The 25,416-nt window shown below is 31.2% G+C and overlaps 2 protein-coding genes across 4 annotated transcripts in view; both read left to right on the top strand.

Annotated features, from left to right (window-relative positions):
* The window catches only part of LOC107448863 (putative inorganic phosphate cotransporter), a 32,015-nt gene extending 12,117 nt beyond the window's left edge, over positions 1 to 19,898 (top strand). The window contains exons 3-10 of the mRNA XM_016064215.3: positions 1,404 to 1,640; positions 9,672 to 9,855; positions 11,432 to 11,559; positions 12,883 to 13,032; positions 14,227 to 14,359; positions 14,464 to 14,619; positions 16,947 to 17,032; positions 19,586 to 19,898. Of these exons, the coding sequence (XP_015919701.1) occupies positions 1,404 to 1,640; positions 9,672 to 9,855; positions 11,432 to 11,559; positions 12,883 to 13,032; positions 14,227 to 14,359; positions 14,464 to 14,619; positions 16,947 to 17,032; positions 19,586 to 19,777 (1,266 nt within the window). The 3' untranslated portion in view covers positions 19,778 to 19,898. The remainder of the gene's footprint in view (positions 1 to 1,403; positions 1,641 to 9,671; positions 9,856 to 11,431; positions 11,560 to 12,882; positions 13,033 to 14,226; positions 14,360 to 14,463; positions 14,620 to 16,946; positions 17,033 to 19,585) is intronic.
* Positions 19,899 to 22,677: 2,779 nt separating this feature from the next.
* The window catches only part of LOC107448860 (putative inorganic phosphate cotransporter), a 30,518-nt gene continuing 27,779 nt past the window's right edge, over positions 22,678 to 25,416 (top strand). Inside the window, exon 1 of one of the 3 annotated variants that reach the window (XM_071182354.1) lies at positions 22,678 to 22,771. In XM_071182354.1, coding sequence (XP_071038455.1) covers positions 22,693 to 22,771 — 79 coding nt within the window. In that variant the 5' untranslated portion in view covers positions 22,678 to 22,692. Of the gene's footprint in view, positions 23,325 to 25,416 lie in introns of all 3 variants that reach the window. The other 2 variants (XM_016064214.3, XM_071182355.1) reach the window with 2 other exon arrangements.

Here is a 25,416-nt window from a genome sequence, read left to right as displayed (position 1 = left end):
TAGCTCTAGGTCTTTCTGATTTTTCAAATCTAAAAAGCGTTTAGCACTCATCGTAGGAAAAAGATAAATCAAAAACGCTCAGGGAATCTCGATACTTCCATGTAGCTTCACGAGACAAACGTTATCGGGCGCGTGTATCTAACAGATACAAAATTTCAAACAAGCTTAGAAACAGGAAATACTCCTACACCGAACTGGTCACTACTGCATTCCAAAGTAGCAGGGGGCCAGATGGACAGATACTGATAAGGTCAAGGTCGTAAGAAAATGTTTTAGGGGACAAAAGCAGAGATATTGACACACCTGTATCTGTCAGATCAACGCGCCCGATGGAGTGTTAAACATTATTTATTGATAACATAATATTATACTAACACTATATAGGGTAATTCAAAATGAATATAGCGATTACAAACAGCTATAACTATTTAATGAAAACTAAAATATCGATAAGATTGAAATAGAATGTAGGAGGAATTTCAAAATTTCTTTTAGTAATGCGCAGGCGCAGTGAAACGGAACCCTGCTCATGCGCGATTCCGCTTCAGCGAAGATTTCGTCAGCGTTACAATCAAGAACTTCCAAATGGGAACAACATACGCAGGGTATAGAGAAGCCTTCCACTGTAATTAAACTTGAACATGATTCAGCGAAAGTTAATGTGTTCTGCGCGATCTCATTACGTAAATTGTACGGTCCTTTTTTCTATGAGTGAAGTGTTACGTCAAGTGTTTATCTTGACACGCTTGAGGTATGGTTAAGGACGCAGCTAAATACTGATTCTACGGATTGCATCTTGCAGCAGGAAGGAGCCCCCTCACACTGAGGTACCTTATTTCGCACATTTTTAAATCAACATCTTCCAAACAGTTGAATCTGTCGAAGTGGAGATGCCGACGATGTCTTCTGCTCATGGCCACCGAGATCTCCGGACTTCACACACTGCGATTTCTATCTATGGGATTGTGTGAAAAACTTGATTCCTGCAGTGTATGTGCTTCCCATGCCCAAAACAATTGAAGAACTCAAAGAACGCATTTGTGCCGGTGACTGCTCAAATGCTTCAGAATGTATGGCGCGAAATGGACTACCGCCTAGATGTTGTCCGTGTGACCAAGTCACAAGAGAAGTCACATAGAAAATCTCTGACGCATGTATAGAACATTTTGAAGTTCCTTCTACACTCTTCGTAAATTTTATCGATAAATTCCTTTTCATTAAATAGTTATAGCCGTTTGTAATCGCTATATTCATTTTGAGTTATCCTGTATTACTATTACTATACAAATATTAATTATGAATTAAATTAATTATTATCATTATAAACAAAGGCTCATATTTTAATAGCCGATATTTAAAGCCGATATTTTCATATTGAGGACTAACTTTTTGAAACTTTACAGCATCAGTCAGAATTTTCTTGGGATCCAGAACTGCAAGGCTACATTTTGAGTGCAGGATACTTGGGTTACATTTTAACTCAGATACCGGGAGGAATTCTTGCTGGAAAGTACGGTTCGAAAATTCTTATTGTGGGGAGTGTTTTATTCTCATCTATATGCAATTTGCTTTCTCCAATTGCTGCAAGACAACATCCTTATGTTTTTTTAGCTGTGCAAGTAATTCGAGGAATGAGCCAGGTAAAATTTTTTCAATTTTTTTTTCTAATATGTTTAATAATATTCATTGCGCTATTTTCTATCAGTAATATTTATCACTATCAAACGGGTAGTCAGACATTCTTTTGTTCAAGTTAGCCTCTTCGAGTTCTCTCTAACGTTAAAGTCGCCGTCATGTTTACATTTATATGCACTAGCCTGTGTGCTCTTTACCAAGATAATAGGTAGGTTGGTACTTTATTTACGTCACACTAGAACGCTACACAATGTGCTATTGGCGACGGTCTGGGAAACATCCCTGAGGATGATTCGAAGACATGCGATTGCAATTTTGATCCTCCGCAGAGGTGATGACTCTGCTTTGGTAGCCCGATGACCTGAGCACGGAGTCGAGCACTTTACGGTAAAACAATTTAACGAGGACCGATACCACGCACCCTCGGTCCCTACGCAGGCTGAACAAAGTGGTCACCCACCCGCTTAATGACAGCAGCCAGTGATACTTGACTTCGGTGTTCTACCCAGAACCATGTCTTTACGATCAGTCTACTGCGGCACCACAGATGATACGTTTTAGAGTAAGATAGCGTAGAGATACATCCAGGGTTACGGCTGGATTCGAACCCGCTTCTCCCACTTTCTGAACGTTTTTGTTATGTTACCGCTCGTATTTCAATTAATCTATAGAAGTCAATAATATATTAATACTCGTATTTCAATTAATATATTAAGTCGCTACACTTCTAATATTTTTAACAGCGTCAAAAATGATAGTTAGCTTAGAGCTCGGGCAAAATAAGAGGATTTTTCATCTGAGATTCTCTGAGATGTTTTCCTCAAATTTATTTTTGATTCATAAAACTACAGAGGGTACATTAACTTTAAAATGGTACGCTACTTCAAATATTTAAGTTGCTTTGCTATGACGAAGATCTTAATGTTATTTTAATAGTGTATTTTATGCATTTTTTTATTTTATTTTTTAGGAGGGTCTTACTATTAATGTTATTTATTTTTCACGTGGTTATTTTTAAGACGGTTTCATTTCAAATTTATAAACATACTAGTTAAAAATAAATAATCTCCATTAGTTGTACGTAGCTCTCGAAAACAAATACTTAAAGTATTTCTGTTTAATAATGGTTGTTCGTAAATTTTAAAATAATATGCTTCCCTTTGCGGTGATTTTACATTATAAGATTTATTAAAACATGTTTAAGGAGGAAAGTTATTTCTTAAAAATTCATGGTTACTGAATACCATACAAAACACTAAGTTACAACATTCGAAATTTACTACAGTTATATTTTGAAAATGGTCCTAAGAATCATTTTTAGAAATTTAAGTGTGCAAAGTATTTTGAACCCTTCCCTGAGCCCTTAGTTAAATCTGAGACTTCACATAGTTAAATTTGAGACTTCTCTAAGATTTCACATAATTAAATCTGAGATTTCACATAATTAAATCTGAGATTTCACATAATTAAATCTGAGACTTCACATAGTTAAATCTGAGACTTCTCTGAGATTTCACATAATTAAATCTGAAACTTCACATAGCTAAATCTGAGACTTCTCTGAGACTTCACATAGTTAAATCTAAGATTTCTCTGAGACTTCACATAGTTAAAACTGAGACTTAACGTAATTACTTAAGTTTATAAAAAATCATTTCAAAACTTTAGAGAGACAAAACATAAAGCTATGCTACATAATTTAGTTATCACAGCGCTTTATCATTTTAACACCGAGAAAATAAGTTATTGTGAAAATTACAAGAATATGGTCAAATTTACCGTGTTCCGTTGTCTGTAAGAACACCAAAGTAATTTTAACCAAAGCACTTTGGTATTTACTTTTTTGTAAAATTAATAATAAAATATGGTTTTTATTGCACTATTTTTTATTACTGTTTGGTAGTAAGTGCGTTAAAACAAGGTTATTGGGTACTTGCAACTCGAGAAGAGGACGATCACTGATACTCAGACACGTGACCTATGACCTTAGCACCAGTTCTCTTATAAATAAGATAACGTGTTTATGTCGAGCTACGTTTCCCACATTAGTTAGAATGTTAACGAGAAGTTAATTAGATATAACACCGTATCTCACGTTGAATTTGGTCAAATACAATTCTTTATCGACTACTTCTTTTTAATTAACTTGATTTATTCTTTGTTTATGTATTTTGCTATAACCGATGTGTATTTATATTCCGTGTACCTGGCAACTTCGATACATAGTTAGTTTGTTTATATTCTATATGGCTCCATGCCTGTTTTTGTGTTAAGAAATCTATAGTGAAAGAATTGAAATCTTTGTGAAAGAATATAGAATGTGTTACTTAAGAGAACTGTTATTTGATGATATTGTCTTACTCGAAATAGAAGAGAAACAACTGTTGCTAACGTAAACAAATGCCACGTTTCAACAACCAATCAGGATTAAGATGCCCACACTACGTCACTTGCAGGTATTTTAAGCAAAGATCGGTATTTTTAACAGTGCAGTTTTAGCAGTTTGAGATGACGCAAAAGTGTTCATTTTAGTAACCTCTATTTTACTTAGCAAACATTTGCTAACTTTATTTTTTAGTTTTTTTTATGTAAGATGTTAGTTAACATCTACCAACATTTAAAATTATAAAAATTATGCATTTGTAAATGTACAAATGTCTGGATAAGGCTGAACTAAATTATTAGCTTAACAGTTAAGAAATAAATACTACATCAAGGTGAATATAATTACTGCATTAGAGCTGCATCAACATTCTAAAATGGAAGCGTAGAGGTAATGGGTTCAAATCCCCGTTATATTTATTTACTTATTGTTACTCAAAAATAGCAGGATGTGTGCTCATTACAAAGCTCAGCTAAATGTTCTTGTTAAGTTGCAATACAAATAGCATAAGATAGAGAAAGACATGCCAGCGTGGGACACGGTGGGATTCATACTCGAACCAGCTACCTCCACGTTGCAATAGATGAATCTTTAGAATGTTATTCTCTAATTTGAGTAATATTTTCTTAAACTTGATTAAGGCTTATAAATGCCGTGTTTTGTAATGAGCACACAAGTCTTCTTATGTAAGTGTAACAATAAATTAAAAATAAATAAATTCTTGAATAGTAAAGATTTTTTTCAAAATTATTTTTTTAAAGTCACGTTTTCCTCCAAACGCTATTTAGAATGGAGATAGTGGGTTCAAATCGAAGCGTAATCATGAGTGTGTAACAGTAAATAAATTAATTTGGTTTAGATTAATATACAGGACCGTGTGCTTAATACAAATGATTGCTTGGCTCTAGTCAAATTGAAAAAAAAATAGCATAAAAATGAAAAAAAAAATGCCACGAAGATATTGAACCCACAACGCTTCTGAAAGTTTGGCTGAAAGTTTGGCAGAAAGATTGGCAGAAACCACTGAAATGGAGACACCAATAACAAATCATTGTTTTACTTTAACCTTTATTCAGCTAACCGCCTTAAAACGCATATTTAGTGCTATAACATTCGATGCATAATTTTTGTAAAATTCTTTCGTAAAATTGTGCTATATATTTTTAAAACTGGAAAAAGTTTTTAAGCAGTTCTTTGTGTTAACAAAGAAACCCACATGTAGACGTAAATAAATAAATAAGGACCACTTCCTTTTAAAAAATTATTTAAGCAATCCCCATAGTATAATACAATGAGTTTAGAGTTAACCAGAACTTTTTTCTAAGTAAATGAGTAATTGTGAATGAGTAAAAGAATTTTTTCAAATTGTTCCCCTCCCCTTTTCTTAGAGTTCATAAATTAAACGTAATTCTCAGGGATTGGTAAACAACAGCGAATATAATATAAAAATATAAGAAGCAGCCCTTTAGAATATTAACGAAACAAACTGTTCCTTTGTAATAATGCTGTATCCATAAAATTGCAAATTACAACAGTTAAATCAATATAAAAAACATTTAAAGCGATATTTTTTAAATTTATTGCAGGTGAAAAGTTTTATATAAAAAGTAGAAAATAGTGACTAACGCAATAATAATGATCGCCAATCAGAAAAATCACTGAAAAGTTCATGAATACATAGAATTTAGTTAGTCAACAAGCTTTTATTTTTCTTAATATTGAGCTCAAATTTAATCATTAAAAAGTTATATTTGATAAAACTTTTGAAATATTTGCAAATTACAGATAGAAGGCATTCAATACACTTGTTATAAGCAAACGTTCATACAGATAGACGTGCTATTTTATAGAACTAGAAATGAGTAAATTCATAGACAAATCCTGATAATCCTGATTCATATTACAAATCCTGATTCCAGTTTTTCTATCAATATTTAGTAGACCTTGTATATGTCACAATCTCATTTTGTTTAAAAAATATTGCTTTGTTTTCATTAAGAAGCACGTTTAAACATACAATCAAAAGAATGAATACTTCTAGTGCATTATGCGTGTTTATACTTAAATAACAATCGGTAATAGAATTTTATTCTTGTAGATATTGCTGAATTATAAATAAACCAGAATGAATTGAGTTATAAATAATACACATTACGTATAATAATAGTTTTTAAGTTAGTAAAAATAGTTTTTTTCGTAAATGCAACTTTATTACTTTTTTACTTATTTTTTTTTTTCTTAATTTGAAAGAAATCTTACCTTTTAAATGTTTGAAGGACATCGACCTTTTCTGGCACCTAGATCCATTGAGAATATTTTTTCAAGTAAAATGCAAATTTTATCAACTTCGTCGTTTCTTGATTGCATTGTCTATATTTTAGAAAAATAGAATTCACGGCATCCACTACGCTTTCAAGTCATGAATAATACTTAATCTTTTTGAAATACAAAAATCATTGCTTTTTATCTATTCACTTATTTAAAAATATCACTACGCTGAAATATAAAGTTTCCGCACAAATGTTAGAGCATGAAAAAAAGATTTTTTTTTTCAAATCGTGAAAAAATGGCGAAACTTTTCGATGTGTATATTAACTCATGCATTAATAAGTTTAACTACAAATTGGGCGATGAATTTATAATTCTCATTCATTATTTTTAATTAAATGTATGAAATTGGATGCTTGCTAGTGTCTTCATCGTAAGTAAATAGTGTCATTTGCCGAGTCAGAAGCCAATCAGGTGTGTAACGCACGCGTGACGTCCCATACTGGTCTCCAATAGAATCTGATTTAAATAACCTAGTTTGGCATAATCGCTTCACTTCTCTTCGATTTGCAAAAATCTAAATCTTTTAATCGTTTGGTTGTTTATTTTAATTCCAAAAAATATTTTTATGTCTTTCATTTAAAACATGTTGAGTGTTGATGAAGGCAATGTATGAGGATTTTTTTCTCAAGACTATTAAATATTTTAACATTTTAAAACTTTTTGTTCTTAAATTTATTTCTATATTGATTAGAAAGGAATTCGAGTAATATTACCGTACTGTATGGCAATGACATTTCTGGTAAAAAAAAGACGTAATTTAAGTAATAAAAACCAAAATGTACGGTATTTAAACCATTAATTTGGTAATTTTTCCTTTCATATGGTAAAGGTTTACGAAATTCTTGTTTTCAAAATTATAGTTTTTATTAATTCACATTTAGTAAAAAATAAAGAAATTTAAAAGTAAATTTAACCAAGTAAATCGTTTTTATACCATGTTATAAGGTATCAAGATAAAATTTTCAAATTTTACCACATTTACCAATTTATTAAGCCATATTTTTGTAATTTTTACTAAAATGATTACCAAAGTAATTCGGTATAAATTAGCGAGCTTTTTGGTGTTCCCATATGCGGATAATTTTATCTAATTCTGGTAGTTTTGACTATACTCTTTTTCTCTGCGTTGAATAAATGTTTACAAGTTTGAGATGCATCATTATTTCCTTTGAACTAATTGAAAAATAACTAGTTATTCTGAACAATTGTTAAGCAATTTCTTAACGATAAATTGTTAAAATAGTTTTTTCCAGGCTGTATAAAGTAAAATTCATCATAGAAAATAAACTAAAAAGGAAGTAAAGAGAAGTAAACAAACTATAACAGAGATGTTAATTCATTAATTATAGAGGGTAAACTCTTTAAATCTACATCATGAATTAATCATTTCCGTTTAGTTTTGCTTAAAGTCGGTATAATTAATAGGGCGGAAAAAAAACTTTAAAATTATGCATTATGATGATGACGCCACTGTAAACAATACCACTTAAGGTTTATTCGTTCACTTTGTTTTGTATAACTAAGTCTATATTAAGCAGACGATACTCATATTTTCAATGGAGACATACAGTTCAAATAATGCTACTCCTACTTTGAAAATGCAATATATCAGAATTATAATCAGATGAGTTTAATTAAGCGCGAAATAAAATATTCAAACAATTTGAAATTAATTTCTATTTATTCTTAAAATGAATATTTTCAGAATCTTTAATAACACATACATTATATAGATAAAAACACAATAGCTTTACGTGTATTTAACCGGAAATTATGAATTTTATTTCAAATTCAAAATGACTTATTCTATAAATTATATAAAAAATTATATTATTCAGATGGCCAGTTTTTCATTTTAAGTATTTTCAGTCTAACTTAAACTGATCGAAGAATTTGTAACCTGGGAAGTAAACGTACAATTATTTAAAGCTTAAGACATATCTTTTTCCTGTTTTATTAATTTTAAAAAAATAAAACTTCAGCAGAGGTGAAACATTTATATCCATAATTGAGATTTCTGAGAGTTTTGAAATTTTAGTTTGATAAACATAATTTTATTTTAAATACAAGTAAAATATCATTGGGCAAGTGTGAAAAAAATTTAAAAAAAGCATTTATTTTCTTAATTGCATTTTTACATAAAAAGTATTTAGTGCTTTTTTTTAAAAATAAAAAGTTAAAGATCAAATAAAAAATTTAAGCAGTAAAAAGTTATTGAGTAAGATAACACTTTTTGAATTGAGGCGAAACAAATGTAATAATTTTTAATTAAGTATGTTTTAAAACTATGGGCATAATGATTTCTCTAATTTCTAAACCGATATAATTGGTAGTCCATTAATAGCATGTGCAGTGTACGAAATAAGAAACGGACCATCTCGAATAACTTTTGATCAAATGATTGGATCTTCACGTTCTGGAATTCACTCTTACAGGTTTGAGCGGAGTGGCCTCAAATATGTTAATTAACTAGTTTAGACAATGTTTTAAGTTACGAAATGAGACACAAAAAATTTCTCTGAATAAATATCCTTTTTTCTCGAGGGATTCGGATTTCTGACTCCAAAAATATAGGGGGTAGCCGCAATCTGGGTAATATGATAACAATATTTTGGTCAGGAGACCGGTCTAAAGTTTGCACCCCTTAATGTTAATTTTTCTTTTTCTCCTTTTAATTTCAATTTACCATACCTCCAAAAAATTTTAAGCAAAGTAGAAAAATCTTTTCACACAATTATAAAATTCGTTTCTCCGTAGAAAATTCCATGCAAAATATAACTTTTATTGAATATTTATTATTTTTAATTATTTAATTTAATGTAAGTCAAAATATATTTTAAATTATATGATATATAACTTTTTACATCATTTTTAAGAATGCAACTCATCATTTTTAACTCTGACAAAATGCAAAATTTTAGTGTCGATTAGTTTTTGAAAAATCAAATTTTGAAAAATTTGTATTTTTGAAATTCGATTTTTCAGGAACTGTTTGACAGACTTGGATCAAGTTTTGGATTTTACCATGTAAAATTAGTTCTTTAAAACCATGTAAAAATTATATATATCTTTTAATATATCTACACGACACGGAGATGTATTTAATTAAATTCACAATAATTAACATTCAAACTTATGCGGAGAACTCAACTTTAATGCGCCATTTTGCTTATAAACGATCATGTCATGGTCATGGCTCTAATGTCATGGGTCATATGTGTGTTCTTCTTCTGTCTGTGTTCTTCTTCTGTCTGTGATCTTCTTCTTCAAGTGCTAGTATCAAAGTTGGAAAAACCGCTGATATTGTATTGTATTATTTCAGGGTCCAATTATGCCAGCTATGTCTCTTTTAATGGCTCGATGGTTTCCTAAATGTGAGAGAGGTTTTCTCTCCGCATTTATTTACTGTGGTTTTCCTATCGGAGCTTTCATCTGTTCCATACTGTCAGGCCCAATATGCGAAATAGAGTTTGACAATGGTTGGCCATTTATCTTTTATATTTTTGGTGAGCAAAAACATTATCTTAACTTCCAATAATCAAATTAATGTCACTATTCTGTGTGAATGCAACAAGTTAATCCTGTAACACCTGAAATTTATTCTAACCTGTGCAATACACGAAAAAGTATTTAAAAATATAAAAAATTCTAGTCATAAAAGAAAATGTTTTTTGTATAATATAAATCTATAAGACTGAACTGCGAGGACAAAGTAGTTAAAGCACTAAAATGTAAATGCGAATTACTGGGGTTCTATTCTCGGAGCGGCTTGAAGTCTATCCTGCTTCAGTTCGATAGGCTACCTTAGCTTATCTGGGAAGCTAAGGTAGCCTGTGGGTAATACAGACCTCAATGCTATCTTCATGCCATTCAGCACAAAATTGTGTTGCCTTTTAACTTTTATGATCCTCCTGGCCATCCAAGAGCTGTAACGGGAATATTTTACGTTATTACATATAGAAAAGAGAAATTAGGTTAAAAGCAAAAAAATTTTTTTTTATAACCGGTGTTTGACAAATGACTGACTTCTGAATTAAGGTAGCTTTGTAATTTTGAATCCTACCCAGAAGACAAGAAAACTCCTTGATCAAACATTAAAACAAAATAGCATGTGTGGAGGAATTTTGATGAAACTAACCAGTATTGGTGTTACATGGAGAGGAAAACTACAAAAATCTCCCACGGTTAGGCCAATGGAAAGGGGATTCTAATCCCCTTTCCATGATTCATCAACCACTGAGGTTATTTTACATCAGCAATGAGCTCTGTGGAAGCCGAAGCAGAATTCGTACCAGACAGCCACCTCTGGGTTTCAAACCTCGGTCACCTCTTCGGGTCGCGATTGATCTATTCCCTGAGCTACCGTGGCTCATTTTTCTAAAACAGCTTTTTTGAAATTCCAATAAAAGGGTTGAATGGTATCAGTGCAAGAAGTACTATCCTTTATATCTCAAAAGTGAATCGAATTAATCATCTACTCACGGTTTAATTGTTTGAATCACACAACATACGTTAAGCTGCACAAGGAATGAGAATTCTCGTGTTAAAAATGAAAAACTCATTTTTATTGGATATTAATGGTAAACTGGTACAATTAGAATGTGTTACTCATATGCTACTCACTGTGAAAATTACTTTACCGGATCAAATTACAGTAAAAGTACCGGAACTCGGGGGGCCTGTACTTTTTATTATAATTTTTTTTCGAAACATGTTACGAAATAAAAAATGTGATATGCCGTAATTTTTGTAGTAATACTTACAGTTAAATCTCCGAATCACTCTATTTAAATAAATATTGCTTTTAAAATTACGGTATAACATTTTACTGCAAAAATGGATTTTACGGTAAAATTTATTTTACTTATGATGTAGCCAAAGTACCTATATTTTATACCAGAATTTTTTACTATCCCTATCGTTATTAAGAACATTTCGTGGTTCTTTTCTATTAAATAGGTACTCCTTATTAACCTTATGGTCACTTTGGAAATCACTGCCCTAAATATTAAATAGAGCAATTCAGTTTCTGTTTTGAAGTACTCTATAAAATTACTATATATATGTCAATTTCTTACTTAGGGCTCTTAGGTGTTTTAGTATCACTGCTTGTAGCAATATATTATGTAGAAACTCCTTCTCAAGATACAAAAATATCAGAGAAAGAACTGCAATATATAACAGAAAGTTGCACTAATTCATCAGAAACAGTAAGTATAAAAGTTGATGTTTAATGTCTTCTCGTAACGCCACCCTCAGCTACAATCTTTAAAAGTCTCGGTGAAAGTGAATTAAAAGAGAGTGAATTAATATTAAATTAAAGAACCTATAGAACGATAATAATAACGAATCCCTTAATTAAAATTAGACTAATTAAATCATACGACGGATTTATAAATTTATTCTAAACAGCTTATAATTTTATTTCCATTTTCTGTACTTGGCATTAATTCACCACGTTCCATTTTGCGCGAGTTACTGTGATGTACGCTTGCAAAGGCTTACTCTGTTTAAACATAATTTTAAAAATAAACTGGATGCCTGAAAACGCAATGAAAAACTTTTAGGCAAGGCTCGTACTAATGATAGAAAATTACTTAACTGGAAACATCATCCTACGCGACTCCATATTTTGGTTTAGCTGTTCTTTCCCACTCGGACGTGGTTGGCAGATTCCATGGTTCCCAAGATACATACATATGTACAAACAAACTTAGTCTTTATGATTTATTAAGCCTTAATTTCTTCATGTGGTCAGCTCTAAAAGATTTTTTATCACGATCTACTGAGTCTGCAGTGAATCTCGCAGAGACGCGTCGTCTGTGCTGTTGCTATGCTCAAGGAAACTCTTGATCTTCTATGCCCGGCAATTAATGATTCTTCAAAGTTAGGTATGCGTGATGCATGATGGTGCATTCTTCAACCAAATGTTATAACAGTGTGAACTATGTATATTCATACGCCCTCTGCACTGATGATTTACTATATATTATTCCCACTGATCCCTCTCATGTGTCCTTTCAGATCATCTACCCCTGCGGCCACTTTACCAAATGGTCATGGGTAATGGATTCCGATGCAGTTTTAAACACTAGCGTTGCGTCCTAACTGCCCAAAATGTTTGTCACTGCGCTTTTGACGCATCTGAGATATTAAAGGCTCGCAAAAGAAAACAGCGACTTTTAATATTGCAATTCTAATTTAGTAAAGATGATAAACTAAGAATATTTCTCTCGGGTCAAAATCAGTCAAGTTTCAGCAAAATACCGCAGACTAAAGAAAATAAATGTGCACAGTTCCCAACTATACTGTAAAAGAAAATGTGTACAAAATTTTTAATTTGATTAATCTTATTTAAATAAATAATAAAATATATTTGAAATTCATTAGTAGAAATTTAAAATGTCTTAATATTGAGTAACACTTGTGATTTAGAAAGAGAATTTTTTTATATTCAGTGTTATATACAGTTACACTTAGTGCATATTTAGCACTTTCATTCTCACAAATAGTACTTTTTTTCACCTTTATAGCCCCCTCCAACTCCCTGGTGTGCTATTATATCATCAATTCCAACATATTCATTAATTATTGCTTTGTTTGGACAATACTGGATGGCTTTTTACTTTTTGGCTGATCATCCTACTTATATGGGAACAATTCTTCATATACCTATCAAACAGGTAAGCAAAGCTCGTAAGTCTATGCTATATATTTTACTAATTTTTCCACACTTCTTGTTTTGAAATTTCTAAATGTATGGGACATACGGAGTAGGTATATTGTCTGGTCTGTCTATGCAAAGAACTTCCCTCGCCATTCATCTGGAGCAAAGGCGGTGATTATAGTTTCGAGGCTTAATAGAGAGAGGCTCCCCTGTTTGAAATGCGCCATTTCTTGTTCATAGCAGTGGACAGCTTCAGACTTCGTGATGAGGAGAGTTCTTTCTATAGACAAACTATTGGCTAGTCCAGTTAGGATAAACGACAACAACAATGATAACTACTCATATAATCAAAACTGTAAGGACTTACCGATTCAGTAGCTGAAAAAGATTATTGTGAAATTAATGGTATTTTCTCACTGATTATTTAACATTCAATTACTTGGTTGATTATCATCGGAAATTTACAAAATAAATAAAATAATGGAAAATCTTAAAATAATACAAAGGAAAATGCATTAGACCAGTGGTTCCTGAACTTTTTTGTCTTGTAGACCCCATGCCATGTTTTTCGGTTTTGGATAGACCCAGTTTGACTCGGTTTGGGTTACGTTTTAAACCAAATGTTTGTTAAGTATCCGAGTTGAGCTTTACCGGATAAACTCAAATTTCGAAATGATTAGTGACTTAATCACTGCATCATCGTGATATTTTTTTTCTCATAAGAAACTGAAGTAATTTTTTTAAAAAAAAGAATGAGTAAAAAATTAAAAATACTCTCTCAGATTTGAAATTAAAAAAGAACTATCTTCATGAAAAAAAAAAAAAAATACGTGAACGCTAGTTATTAAGAACATTAAGACAAAATAGCACTCCTGCAAATTTTGATATAAATTTAATATTCAAATTTAACATATTGAATTTAATTTTAGCTTTATTCATCAAATAATTAAAATTAACTTTCGTTAGATTCAAATGATTTACGTTCGATTTTTAAAAATTTCATATGTTTTTTGATATCCCCATTTAAATTAAAGAACTAAATATCTTGAAACGTTGAAATTTTCAAAAACGAAATTTTTAAACATTTCGTTTGTTTTTGAAAATTCCTCATTTAAATTGAAAAGGGTAATTGTTTCGATGTCTTAAATATTTTTACGCAACTTCAAATTTAAGATTATAATACTAAGGTAAACAATTTAAATATTTATAGAATGGTATTTTGTCGTCGTTTCCTCATCTGGCGCAATCCCTCGCTGGTTTCTTGGCCTGTTGCATGTCTTTCTGGTTGATTCAAAACGATACATCGAAAGTCAATTTAGTTAGAAAAGGATGCAATAGCATAAGTGAGTTTCGAAACATTAATGAAATATTTCAAAGATTAAATACATTATTAATTTATATTCTTCAAACTTAAAATAAATAAATAATAACATTCATTCCTCATTAGGTTGTTTCGGATTTGCTTTAGGAATGATGGGTATCTATTTTTCTGGTTGTGACAATACATGGAATGAAATATGTCTATTCATAGCTACTGCAGCCGTTGGATTTGGCTTTCCTGGAAGCTTAATTGTTTCTGTTGATATGTCCCCAACATTTTGTGGTGAGAAATTCATTTAAAGTTTCGCTGCAACAAATAAAAACAAAATCCATAAACTTAACCGATACAGCATTGTGAACGGATCTGGTCCATATAATCTAGTGCATAAAGCACTACGATGGGACATCTCTCAATCTCCATTAAAAAAGACTAAACGCCTTTCAAATGGACCTGATGGTGCTCAAATACGTTAGTTTTTTTTCTTTGGAAGGAAGAAAGATGTTTAGTTCGTTTTCTAAGATTCAATGCAACGCTGTATAGGTTAATAAAAATTATTTTATTAACATATCATTTGCTTTTTATTAAACTGGAAAGAAGTCTACTTGCCAAACGTGCCAAAAGCACTACGATCGAACATCTCTCTATCCGAAAAAAAGACTAAACGCCTTTCGAATGGACTTGATGGTGCTCAAATACGTTAGTTTTTTTTCTTTGGAAGGAAGAAAGATGTTTAGTTCGTTTTCTAAGATTCAATGCAATGCTGTATAGGTTAATAAAAATTATTTTATTAACATATCATTTGCTTCTTATTAAATTGGAAAGAAGTCTACTCGTCAAGCGTGCCAAAAGCACTACGATCGAACATCTCTCTATCCGAAAAGCCAGGCTTAGCCCTGTCCCGCCCCGTAGGGGGGCATCCAGGTAATACTGAAGACCTTATGCGCGTACGTGACCTGCATCAATAGAGAATTGGCACTTTGGCTTGGCAACGACGGAATGGCAACACTTGCGTCGACGGGGAGGCCCGCGATTCGGAGCAATATGTGATGACGGGTACAAGAGCTTTAGAAAAAGAGCAAGATTTTGAATTTTGTTAGTCTGGCTGCTGCACGCGCAGAGCAGCCACCAATCCACAATCTACCGACCCGCCCCGTCCCAGAAGGTCGCAATTTATTCATCCAAAAAATTTTATACATAATTTTACAGGTGCAACTGGTTTACACAGCAATGATATCAGGATTTCAGCAACATATTCACAGTGAAAGCTCATTTTCATACAAAACATTAAAACCCAGTGACATTCATAGCAAATTACACATAACAAACATTTTAAAACAGAAACACTACAGGTATTCTAAAATTTTATGTTGGGTGTGCAGTTTCGCAGTAAACAATACAAAAAATTTACAGTTTGTCAAATTTACAAAACTCTAGAATATTGCGATGAGAAATCGTATAACAAATCCTCCACTCCAAAATTTCAGCAATACGTACCCCGGGGGCCCGCATTCGTTTTGTCGTGGCAAAACGAATCTCTATCCGAAAAAAAGACTAAACGCCTTTCAAATGGACTTGATGGTGCTCAAATACGTTAGTTTTTTTTTCTTTGGAAGGAAGAAAGATGTTTAGTTCGTTTTCTAAGATTCAATGCAACGCTGTATCGGTTAATAAAAATTATTTTATTATTTATCATTTGCTTCTCATTAAATCGGAAAGAAGTCTACTCGCTAGAACACTGCCAGTATTCTCAAAGGAGCAAAACCAGTGCTAAATAATAAAATCAGAACAAGCTTGGAATAAGTTAAGGCACTGTTGCCACAGAATTAAGAAGCGGAACAATTCGTTGGCTATCGTTCCTTTTCTTTATCCTAACCTATTATATATTCATCATTTATGTGTTGTTGTCTTAGAATCGGTGGCATGTTCGAATGTTTGAAATACTTCGACTTCTTCCGACTTTAGTTGCGAAACAAATGAAGTCTTTATTGAGTACTATATATTTTCACCTCCGTGTCTTGGGGTCATTCGCTTCAACAAAACTAGTTGGCGATAAAAGAAATTCCGTGAGGAAAAAAAGTGAATGTATTGTTTAGTAATGAAATTTTTGGTAAAAAAATATAAAATAAAACTTAATTCGGTTTAATAAAATCAAAATTTACGGTGTCTAAATCATTTATTTGATAATTTTTCCGCTCATATGGTACAGGTTTAACCCAAATCATGGTTTTCACGATTATATTTCTTATTACCCTTCATTTTGTAAAAAATGAACACAAAATTGAAAGGTAAAACCAACCGAATTAATAGTATGTATGCCATGTTTTAAATTATCATGATAAAATTATCAAATTTTACCACATTTATAAAATTTTATCACATATTATAAAACTATATTTTATTGTTGATAATCTTTACCAAAGCACTTTGATAATAGTTACTGAGCTTTTTGGTGTTCCCATAGTGCCAGAAACAAATGTAAATTTTACTATACTATGGCAGTTTTGACTATACTTTTTTTCTCAGTGTAGATACATTAACTAGTTTCTCTAATGTTAAACCATTAAGTAATATTGAAAAATAGTAGTTTAATTGAAAGTTTTTGGTTAAAGGTGTAGTGATGGGTATAACGAGTACTTTGGGCAGTTCAGCTGGAATAGTTGTACCTGTTTTGGTTGGGGAGCTTACCAAAGAAAAGGTAATTTTTTTTATTATTTTTCTTTTTATTAATATTTTTCTAATATATTGGAGTGTTTGAATGTTTTTCAATGTTATTCTAAGTATTTGCCACTTTAAACCGTATGACGTTATAGGTAAATTTTTATCAATTATTATATTCTTGTTATTAACTCTTTTTTTCACAGAAGTGTTTCCTTTCTTAATTTAAAAAAGAGCAGTAATAGCATCTTTTTTTACAAAGAGCTATTCCTTGCTTAAAAAAATAATTTTTATTTAAAAAATCTGTTATTTTTTTTCTTTTTTGCTTAATACAACAGGGTGTACTGGGGAATATGTTAAAAAATATGCTCTGATTAGAACTATTCAGAGCTTTTTTGCTTAGAACAAAGCTTAATAAAGTATGTAATTCTAATGCCGTTGTATGGAGGAACGTTTTGGCTGTATATGCAATTTTCTTATGTATATAAGCTAAATGATAAACTCAGACTTTTGAGTTTCCAATTAAAAGAATGCATAAGCAATAAAAAATATTGCTCAGATTTTCACTTAAGATGTAACTTTCATGGTCTGAGAAACTCGCTTAGTTCTTCAAATCTAAATTTTTAAGCAAGGAGGAAGAAGCTTATTTGAACAGGAGTACTATACACCGAAGAGCCATTACATTATGACCACCCTGCTAATAACATATAGAACCACCTTTAGTCCTCGAAACTGCTAGCACCCGCCGTGTCATTGATTCCACAAGGTGCTGATAGGTAGTCTGAGGTATCTGGTACCAAGAGCTCACCAACTGGTCCAACAATTCCCTCTCATTGTGAGGGGGTAGCGTGGCAGTACGAATTTGGTTTTCCAAGTAGGACCACAAATGCTCTATTGGATTAAGGTCAGGTGAGTTTGGGGGCCAGGACGTGACTTGAAAGTCACTGGAATGTTCCTCGAACCAATCCATGACGATTCGACCCTTAGGACATGGTGCATTATCCTGTTGGTGAACACCATCTCCCGCATGAAAAACTGTTGCCATGAATGGGTGAACATGGTTTGCAACTATGTTCAAGTAGCTTACAGACGTCAGGGATTGTTCTATGAGGATTATGGGTCCTAATGTGGCCCATGAAAACATTGTTCCTGGGCGACAAACCATGAAAACTTGGGCGAGCCCATTATTATAGATGGAGGGTGGCCATAATGTAATGGCTCCTCGGTGTATATCAGAATCTCTCTATGTTACCAGAAACTCTTGTTTATTATTGAAACATATTCAAAACTGTATAATCACGTTTAGCATAAGTTTTTAAATTAATTAAAAAAAAATATGTGATGATTTGTTTTAAATTTGAAATTAAAACTTAGCTCAGTTTTAAATGAAAAAAAGAAGGAAAAATATTTCATTTTCGAACAACTAAAAAAAAAAAAAAATATTTGACGCAATTTATTCTTTTTTTTTCAATTTCTCTTAAAATTTTAATTATATAATACACAATTCTATTCAAAGACTGTATTTTGGTGTCTTGACTGTATTAAGAATATAATTGAACTTATTGGGGGAAGGAATAGTTCATTAAAAAAAAAGAAAAATTGCTGCGTTTTAAAATTAGATCAGATATATTAAGAAATTTATCCATCCACAGGAGGCGAGATGGAATCGTATTTGACGTCATAATTAGGTTTTTAAATATTCAACATTTTATATTTATTTTCTTCGATATGACTTGCATTATCTGTTTGAGTCATGGTGGCTCAGGGAATAGAGCTTCCATACGCTCACCTCCCCATGAGGAGACCCGGGTTCAATCCCAGTGACAGCTGGTCGATTCGAATTCCGCACCCGGCTCGCACAGTGCTGACGTAAAATATCCTTCGTTGTAAACGAAATCATGGGTTGGAGTCCCCTTGCCGACAGGCTAACAATGGAAGTTTTTTGTGGTTTTCCTCTCCATGTAACACAAATGCGGGTTAGTTGCATCAAAAAGTCCTCCACGAAGGCAAATTTCTCCCACTACTAGATCCAGGAGTTCCCTTGTCTTCTGTATTGGATTCAAAATTACAGGGCTACGGAGTTGAACATTAGTAGACGAAAGCCCTAAATTGGGACGGCTGTTCAACGACGGTTAAAAAATTATAAAAAAAAGTGTCCGTTTGAAAAAGTTGTAAACCGATTTCTTTCCGCTATTACAGCGCCATCAGTGAATTAGTTTGTCAAGTCAGGATTTCATACATTTTTTAACGCAGTCTAATCAAATCAATCATTCAAAAACCCGCTTGTCATATCACTGTACATTTTTATGGATAATCCAAGTGTGCAATTGAATCTGGGTGCCTCCATTTAAAATTTTGAAGTTTCTCCCACCCGTCTTGGTTAGGTAGAGGGTCGAGTTTTGAATCATTAAAGGTCATTTTTTAAATTATTTCCCGCTTGTGATTTTTTCCATTTCTGATCGAATTCGTATTTTTAGTATTATTCCTATTATTTTCTGGCACGCTGCATATGTCCGTATCAAATTTTACTTCTGATGCACATGCTTACTTCTAACTTTTTACTGCATTAATTATTATCGTTGTAATCTTTTAGCAAATCCTCGCACAGTGGGACAAAATGTTCATTATCACAGCTGCTATTGCGGCAGTCAGCGGAATTGTCTTCCATGTCTTTGGCTCCACAGATACACAGCCTTATGACCCAAGCTTCTCAAAAGATGTTAATAGTGAGAAAGTATCGAAGCAAGATGACTGCAATAAAAACCAGAACTCTACCAAGCTTTGATAAATGGGATCAGAGAATTGCCATAACGAATCATTTGATCATAGAATTCGAGTATTTGATCTAAACATATCCATTAATCAAGTTGTGATACATCTAGAATAAAAATTTATTTTAAAAAAAAAGAATGTTTTGGGTTTTTTTGTGGCATATGCTTATTTTCGTTTAATTTCAAGACAAATTCGTGTACCCGGACATCCCAGTTTCATCAATAGGGTTTCAAATTTTATATTTTCCTTCAATTAGAGTACACTGATTCAGATTATGTTTTTTAAGAAAGTACATGGCTAAAATATTTCTGATTTAATTAGAGTACATCGTTGAAATGACTCTAACTCAAGAAAAAGTATACAGCTACAAAAACTAGTGCGCAAAAAAGAAACAATCTAAATAACTTTTGATATAATGATCGGATCTTCACGTTCTAGAACTCAATCTTTATGGTTCGAGGGGGTGACCTCAAATATGCTAATTAATTAAAGCAGACATTATTTTAAAATACGAAATCAGACATAGAAACGTACTTCCTCTTAATAAACAAACCTTTTTTTCCCTATGAATTCGGATTTCTGACCTCCAAAATATAAGGGGCAGCCGCAATCTGGGAAATATGGTTCCAATAGTTTGGTCAGGTGAGCGTTGCAAATTTTGGAACCGTTAATATTATTTTTACTTTTTGCGTATTTCCCCGTATCTCGAGAACTTTTTAAGCAAATTGTAATATATTTGCACACAATTTAAAAATTCTTTTATCCAAAGATATTTCCATGAAAAATATAAATTTAGCAATTATTTATTATTTTCTTATCATTTTATTTAATAAAATAGCCACAAAAAAAAACTTTTGAATTGTAAGATAGACAACTTTTTACATAATTTTAAAAAATGCAATTTTAAAGGAAATAATTCAAAATTTGTGCAAAATCGGTCAAATTGTTCCTGTGAAAATACAACTTTAAAATATAGATTTTTCAAAATTTCGAATTTTCAAGAACTATTCGACCGAAATCGCAGTATATTTCGCTGTTTAAAATTGATGCTCTTTAAAACGATGTAAAAAATTGCTTGCTTTGCAATTAAAATTTTTTAACTATTATTAAATAAATTAATAAGAAATTTTTTTTACTAAAAATTATAATTTACATGAAATTATTTTTGAATAAACGAATTTTATAACTCTGTCCAAAAATTTTATAATTCTCTCATAAAATTCTCGAGATATGGAGAAATATGCTAAAAGTAGAATTAACATTAATGGGTCCAAACTTTTGACTGCTCTCCTGACTAAACTTTTGGAACCATATTTCCCTAATTACGGCTGCATCCTGTGTTTTGAAGGTTAGAAATCTGGATCTATCGAGAAAGCGGTATGTTTATTCAGAGGAAGTATGTTTTTTTGTCTGATTTCGTATTTCAGAATACCGTTTACATTTGTTAGCTATCATATTTGAGGTATAATCTCTTTGAACTATTAAGATTGAGTCCTAGAACTTAAAGATACGATCATTAGATCAAAAGTTATTCAGGGGGGCCTTTTTTTATGTTGCGCACTTTAAAATAATAAAATGACTCTGACTTAATAAGAGTACACTGCCAATATTTTGGAGAGCGTTGAATCTTAATAATATTTAAACTTCTGGCAGCTTTACTGTACCAAATCTGATCACATTATACTAGTGCTCCTTTTACTTATACACGGAAATATTTTTCAGTTATGTTCCACTTAATTAAGGTCGCTTTCTTAAGGTCACATTATTAAGATCGCAGCACCTTTTACGCGATATTAGGAATTAAGGTATCAATATTATGTTTTAGTGTTCAACCATTTTTATTGCATTGTTACCTTTTTTTTTTAAAAAAATGGCAATTCTGATTTCATCGCTTTCTTATATTTAAAATTATTTAGAGTAGGATAAATGATTACAAATCTAAAACAACATCGAAAAAAATCCAAATTATTTATTATATCTTTATATAAATATGAATGATAGAGAGGTTAAATGCTTTTTATCGTTATTCAATGGTATGAATTACAAACAACGAGCTTTGCTTACTTCAATAACATAAAGCCACCAAAGATCACAACATATAACATTAAATTAAAAAATTGAAATTATTTTAGCTACATTAATTGAAAAAATTAGTGGAAGAAACAGGTTAGTGACATTTTCAGAACAAAAAAAAAATGTTCCATCTGAACTATTTTATTACCAATTTATTAGAAAGTGGGACAAATATTTCGTTCTTTTCATTTATTTACCACGACCTAATTTCATGCAAGCATACTGAAAACTGAAGTAATTAGTTATGTTAAAATTTAAGTGAAAGCAAAAACAGTTCAGATGCATTAAACATGCCCGTATTTATTTTGCCACTTTTTTTTAATCTCATTAATTCAGATTCATTAATTCCCCTAAAAATATCACTTCCAAATTCTTTAACTGTGTCGGTACATGATTTTCAGTTTGATTTCATGATTTAGTAGTGTTTTTCAATACTGATTTATTGATTTTCTTTATTTATTTTTAAATATTCACGTGCGAAGAACGGGTATTCAACTAGTATTAAAATGAAAATATTGCAATAAACAATATATGAAATAAAAAATAAAATTAAGTTCATTGTCATACATAATGAAACATGCGTTGATTGTCAAGGTATATCTTTCATTGTATAAAGAAGTGAAAAAGAATAAATTGTGGATTCTTTATCCTACACTAACTTATCAAATGCCAAAAAATAGAGTTTGTTTGGTTAACTGAAAGACACGAATTCATTTATGGAATAATTTTTGATTACTCGTATCAACTATATCATCTCTTGGCGAGCTCTTCGATGCGAAGAATGACATTTATTAATAGAAAACGCTTACCTTGAAGGATACAAATATTTATTTTTTACTCTGATCTGAATTAAATATGCCACATCATTTTTGTGAGGAGCGGTCTCTTCAGCTACTTACGGGGAAAATATTATTACTATGCGTTAAGTGGTTTCGTGAGTAATTTCAAATGATAATGGTGACAGTTTATTATTTTTTATTTATTTTTAAATATTCCCGTGCGAAAAACGAGTATTCACCTAGTATATTATAAAAATGTATTCAAATTCAATTCTGTTCATTTCTATGATAAATTAAAATCGAGAAAAGTTTTATGTGGAAATTTAGTACCAGACTGGTGACGTTGTAATTAAAAAAAAAACGATAAATGTTTCTGAAAAGCTTTTTACCTTGGATTTTATGATATGAAATTATGTTTATGTAAAGCACGCAATGCAACAAGTTAGCAATACTATCTGATGAACTACGTTAGATCTATGACTGATATATTTGTTAAAATATGGACTATTTTTTACGCTGCCTTTATTTTAATTCATTGCTATAGTTTATCATCACTAAAAACTTTTGAAACAATTTTTGCGGATTTATAATCAAACTTCAAATTTGTTTACCTTATTTTATTTTATTGATCATGATGTTTTTCAATTGGACAAAAAGTGCATAAATAGAAAATGATTAAAATGGAAAACAAAATCGAACATTTATCAAGTAAGTCACATGTTTACTTTATATTGACATTAATATTTAATGTTAATAATTTTTAATGTTAATAATGTTAATAATAATTTTATGTTAATAAAAACATAGTTCTCGAAAATTAAATACCATTAATTATTAATATTATTATCTTCGCTTTGTGTTTGGATATATAGAATTTAAAAAAATTGTTTTTGCGATGCTTTATGTCTTTACATACCATAAAAAGAAACTGTTCAAAAATCCTTTCATTGTAGTGGGTACAATCTTATGTAACAGAAAAATCACTTGATGGGATCCTTAATTTAAAAAAAAAAGTAGTGCGGGGAGTCCCTCCGCGCGGAAGAAGTTAAACTTCGCAACCTGCGACGTTAATTGTAGAAGAATCAGCAGTCATAGCATAGTCGTGCTCAGTAATCACGGTAATATTGTGCATTTTTCCCTCGTGGACCTCTTGAACCAGTGGAAGTGCTTGTGGTTGCCTCATCGTCTCGCTCTGGAAAATGTATTTGTATTAATAATGTATGTGAATGCGTCATAATGTAATTTCAGAAGAGAAAACCTAACAATCAATTGATATTCACAAGAGACGTACCTTGACATAACCTTAACTCCGTCGCATTGTCGGTGGTATTGTTTTCACTCATTTTTTACAATTGTTATTCACTAAATTTGAAAATAAAAAATACTACCCAATTAAATTATATTGAGTATTGAGTATAGTAAAGTGCGGCGTGCTCTCTGCTTTCGCTTATAGCACTGCGTTTCAATAGTAAGGCTTAATTTAACTAATAAGATTTATTTGAGCCCTGAGGCTCTTCATCAAATTCCTGACTAATTTTGATTCAAAAGTTTTTTTAAATTATATGTGTATCAAAACAAACTAAAAAAATATTTATCGAAAAACAATTCACGATCGCAACGCTCGAGTACGATCTCTAGCGGGAGCCTGTAAATATCGGACATTAATTTATCACGTTTTCATTTAGTTCCATCAAAATCATTGACCATGACGGACGCCATTTTCTTAGCAGCAAATAAAAATCAAAATTTCCCTAAGGAAAAGCTGAAGAACTTGAAAAAACTAACCAGAACATGCCAAACATTGAAGCAGAACACGCAAAGCATTTGAAGAACAATTTCTCCATAATTTTTACCTTTCTATTACCAACAATATAGCTTACAATTTCATGATCACTTGCTGTTACAGATGTGTATATTACGGTAAAATAATTTTCTCTGTCTTCAATTCATTACAAATTAAAATGAAGTCAACATTGCTTTCGTCATTCCAATAAATAAATGTGAATTCAGAACGTCAAGAACTGCAATAGTTATAGAATATTCTTCTTTGTAATAGAACAGTATATATTTCTGTATCTATATAATTCGGAAAACAACAATAAAGAATCAACCAAATTACTTAAAATAGTGCATTTGTGCTGATGATTAATAAATTTTTTATCGTTTTCTTGGTAAGTATTTTTTAGTTTTGAAAGAAAAGATAATTTCAACTAGAATTCAGCTGTTCTGTTTGTAAGCTACATATTCAAATTCATATCGAGATCTTACAATTATAAAATTTTGATGTGTGGTATGTTATCTAAAAGTAATAAGGGGATAATCTATGTACATATTATTTGAAAATAAAACGAATTGAATCAAGCGAAGAACATTTCATTTGGAACTCTGCTGATTTATAAAGAAGGTAAGTGTTATGATTTTTATAATAAAAAATTATCTTGTAAATTTTTGTTTCTTATTTGATGATAGTTTTCTACAGAATGGTTTTTTACGTCTGATTAAGAACTAGTAGAATAATAAGAAAAGAAACAATATGAAAGTTTTTATTTCAATGTAATGAATTCTTAAAATCGTTTTTTATCCTAAGAATTCTTTGTTTTCCGTTTTATAGTTTATAATTTTTTGATAAAAATTTTTGTCAAAATACTTTTTTTGAAAACATAAAGGGTATAACATTATGTGTTTATGTATACTTCTTGCATATTCTAATGTTTCAAGTAATATGATTCAGAAAAGTATGAATAAAAATTCGGTACTTATGTATTAACGCCACAGCAGCTACAGATTATGAAGACAGTCA

The sequence above is a fragment of the Parasteatoda tepidariorum genome, chromosome 6 (assembly GCF_043381705.1).
Source record: "Parasteatoda tepidariorum isolate YZ-2023 chromosome 6, CAS_Ptep_4.0, whole genome shotgun sequence".
Lineage (NCBI taxonomy): Eukaryota > Metazoa > Arthropoda > Arachnida > Araneae > Theridiidae > Parasteatoda > Parasteatoda tepidariorum.
This window is presented reverse-complemented; position numbering and strand designations above follow the sequence as displayed.